At 50.7% G+C, this 3,224-nt stretch overlaps 1 protein-coding gene across 1 annotated transcript in view; it reads left to right on the forward strand.

The window, feature by feature from the left end:
* The window catches only part of GNA13 (G protein subunit alpha 13), a 20,313-nt gene continuing 17,089 nt past the window's right edge, over window positions 1-3,224 (forward strand). The window contains exon 1 of the mRNA XM_075279538.1: window positions 1-325. Coding sequence (XP_075135639.1) covers window positions 43-325 — 283 coding nt within the window. The 5' untranslated portion in view covers window positions 1-42. The remainder of the gene's footprint in view (window positions 326-3,224) is intronic.

Below are 3,224 nucleotides of genomic sequence, written 5' to 3' on the forward strand. Positions count from 1 at the left end.
CGCTGGCCTCCTCCCTGGGCTCGGTGTTCATGAGTGTGTAAGATGGCGGACTTCCTGCCGTCCCGCTCCGTGCTCTCTGTCTGCTTCCCCAACTGTGTGCTCCACAGCCGGGAGGCCGAGCAGCAGCGCAAGTCCAAGGAGATCGACCGCTGCATCTCTCGCGAGAAGACCTATGTCAAGCGGCTTGTCAAGATCCTGCTGCTCGGCGCCGGGGAGAGCGGTAAATCCACCTTCCTGAAGCAGATGCGCATCATCCACGGCCAGGACTTCGACGTGAGGGCCAAGCAGGAGTTCCGGGCCACCATCTACAGCAACGTCATCAAGGGTGAGAGGGCTGGGGGGCCCGGGGAGGTGACCCCGCCCTCCTAGTGCGCCCCGACATCTGACTGTGTGTGCGCCCTCTACTGCCCCTGCACTCAATGTGTCCTGACTGCCCGACCTCATAGTGCGCTCCTTACTGCCCCCCACAGCCTGACCGCCGGCTGTGTGCGCCCCCTATCTGTATGGCGAGAACTGCCGGGCGTGTGCACCGCGATAACTGCCTGCTGGGTGCCTTTCACTGCTACAATACATTGTATGCCTCCACCTGATTGAATCTGCCCCCCAAAATGCCCTCATATCCCCCTATCTGCACTGAGACTTGTCTGCTGTGTCCCCCTACCTGCACCCCAAAATACTCTTGTATTCTCTGCTTGCACCCCTATGTGTTTCCTGTACCTGCAGTCTGACAACTGCCTGCTGTGAGCTCTCCATATAGCGCCCCCTAACCTGCATGTTATGTTTAGTGTTCCCCCTACAATCTGGCTGCCAGGTGCATGCGCCTCCTAGCTCACTGAGATGTATCTGCATGTTGTGTACTGTTCATTGCTCCTCTATATAGTGTACCCCAAAGACTTGCACCCTGCGAGCTGCCTGTTGTGAGCTCTCTACATAGTGCCCCCCCATAGTCTGCCTGCCCCGTGTGTGCGCCTCCTACCTGCCTGCTCAGATACAGCTGCCTGATGTGATGTTCATTGTGCCATCCTAGGGTGCCCCCTACCTGCATGAGCTGCATTTGCCTTCTGCCTGACCCCTACAGCCTGACAGTCCAGGTTTGTCCCCTACATGCAACCTGAGAACTGCCTGCTGTGTAACCCTGCTGCTCCCCCAATTTGGCTGCTTTGGGGTATGTATTCCTCCTATCAGCATCTTGAGAATTGCCTCTCTGCGAATGTGCGCCCTCTACCTGCACAATGAGCTGTATTTTCAATCTGCTTAAACCCCACAATCTGAAGGATGTGGGTGCCCCCTACCTGCCCCCCACAACTTGTCAGGTGTGTGTCCCTCCTTATAGTCTGCTTTCTCCCTGCTGTGACCTCTACTGCCCCACCCACCTGCTTCTTAGAACTGTGTGCTGTCTTTTGCCCCTCTACATAATGCCCCCTCTATGTGCACAATCGGGTGTCTCTTATTGCCCCTCTTCAAAATCTACCCCCTACGTGCACTCTGAAATCTACATGCAGTGTGCATCTCTCCCCCCTCCCCCGCTCCTTAGTGTCCCCTGACTGCACCTCTGTAGAGGGTGCCATGTATTATCAGACAAGTCTGTGCGGTCTGGGTCTGACTACTGAAGGGGGGGGGGTCTCTGCTCTTGTCATCCTCCCCACTGTGCTTTGTACCCCATGTTTATAATGGCGACCCCTGTAATATTTACTGTTGTCGGCCTGTAATATTGGTGTACATTGTCGTCCAGTGGGGGAGGTCGGTGGACCCAGTGAGGTGTTTGGAGGTGGTGTTGGTTGGTATTCGTTCTCGATTATAAATGGCGCAGTCAGACTTAACTCTTTCTGCGGTGTTATTGCCCCCATCCCTTTTATGAAAAAGGCGTGTGGCCTGTCAGTATGTCCTCTGAAGACCTGGGGGTGCTGCACTGTATATGGTGCCCTCTACAGATGTGGGGGTCACATGACGCTTAGTCCGCACAGTTGGCCCCTCCCACGATCACATTCCTCTGCAGATGTTTGGGCAGTGGCTCCTGTGTGGACTTGCCCAGGAGATCCAGGCTGACTGACCCTGTACAGGGGGAAAGCTTCTGCAGGCAGATGATGGGGGTGACAGTCATGCATTACTTATTTTGGTGTTTAGTAGACCATGGGGATCAGGTCTACGGTGGGCTCAAGATGTAACAGATGAGTCTTCAACTCTGTGTTGTGGGGGCTGTACATGGTGTATAGTGGTCAGGTGTGTGCGCAGGATGTACATGGTGTATCTATAATGGTCAAGTGTCTTCAGTGCTGTGAAGCTGGCAGTGTATATTGTACGTGGTGTATAGTGGGGTCAGATGTGTGCTCAGGACTCTATATGGTGTATAGTGGGGTCAGGTGTGTGCTCAGGACTCTATATAGGGTATAGTGGGGTCAGGTGTGTGCTCAGGACTATATATGGTGTATAGTGGGGTCAGGTGTGTGCTCAGGACTATATATGGTGTATAGTGGGGTCAGGCGTGTGCTCAGGACTATATATATGGTGTATAGTGGGGTCAGGTGTGTGCTCAGGACTATATATATATATATATATATATATATATGGTGTATAGTGGGGTCAGGTGTGTGCTCAGGACTATATATATATATGGTGTATAGTGGGGTCAGGTGTGTGCTCAGGACTATATATATATATGGTGTATAGTGGGGTCAGGTGTGTGCTCAGGACTATATATATATATATATATATATGGTGTATAGTGGGGTCAGGTGTGTGCTCAGGACTATATATATATATATGGTGTATAGTGGGGTCAGGTGTGTGCTCAGGACTATATATATATATATGGTGTATAGTGGGGTCAGGTGTGTGCTCAGGACTATATATATGGTGTATAGTGGGGTCAGGTGTGTGCTCAGGACTATATATATGGTGTATAGTGGGGGCAGGTGTGTGCTCAGGACTCTATATATGGTGTATAGTGGGGTCAGGTGTGTGCTCAGGACTATATATATATATATATATGGTGTATAGTGGGGTCAGGTGTGTGCTCAGGACTATATATATATATATATATATATATATATATATATATATATGGTGTATAGTGGGGTCAGGTGTGTGCTCAGGACTATATATATATATATGGTGTATAGTGGGGTCAGGTGTGTGCTCAGGACTATATATATATATATATATATGGTGTATAGTGGGGTCAGGTGTGTGCTCAGGACTATATATATATATATGGTGTATAGTGG

The sequence above is a fragment of the Leptodactylus fuscus genome, chromosome 6 (assembly GCF_031893055.1).
Source record: "Leptodactylus fuscus isolate aLepFus1 chromosome 6, aLepFus1.hap2, whole genome shotgun sequence".
NCBI lineage: Eukaryota > Metazoa > Chordata > Amphibia > Anura > Leptodactylidae > Leptodactylus > Leptodactylus fuscus.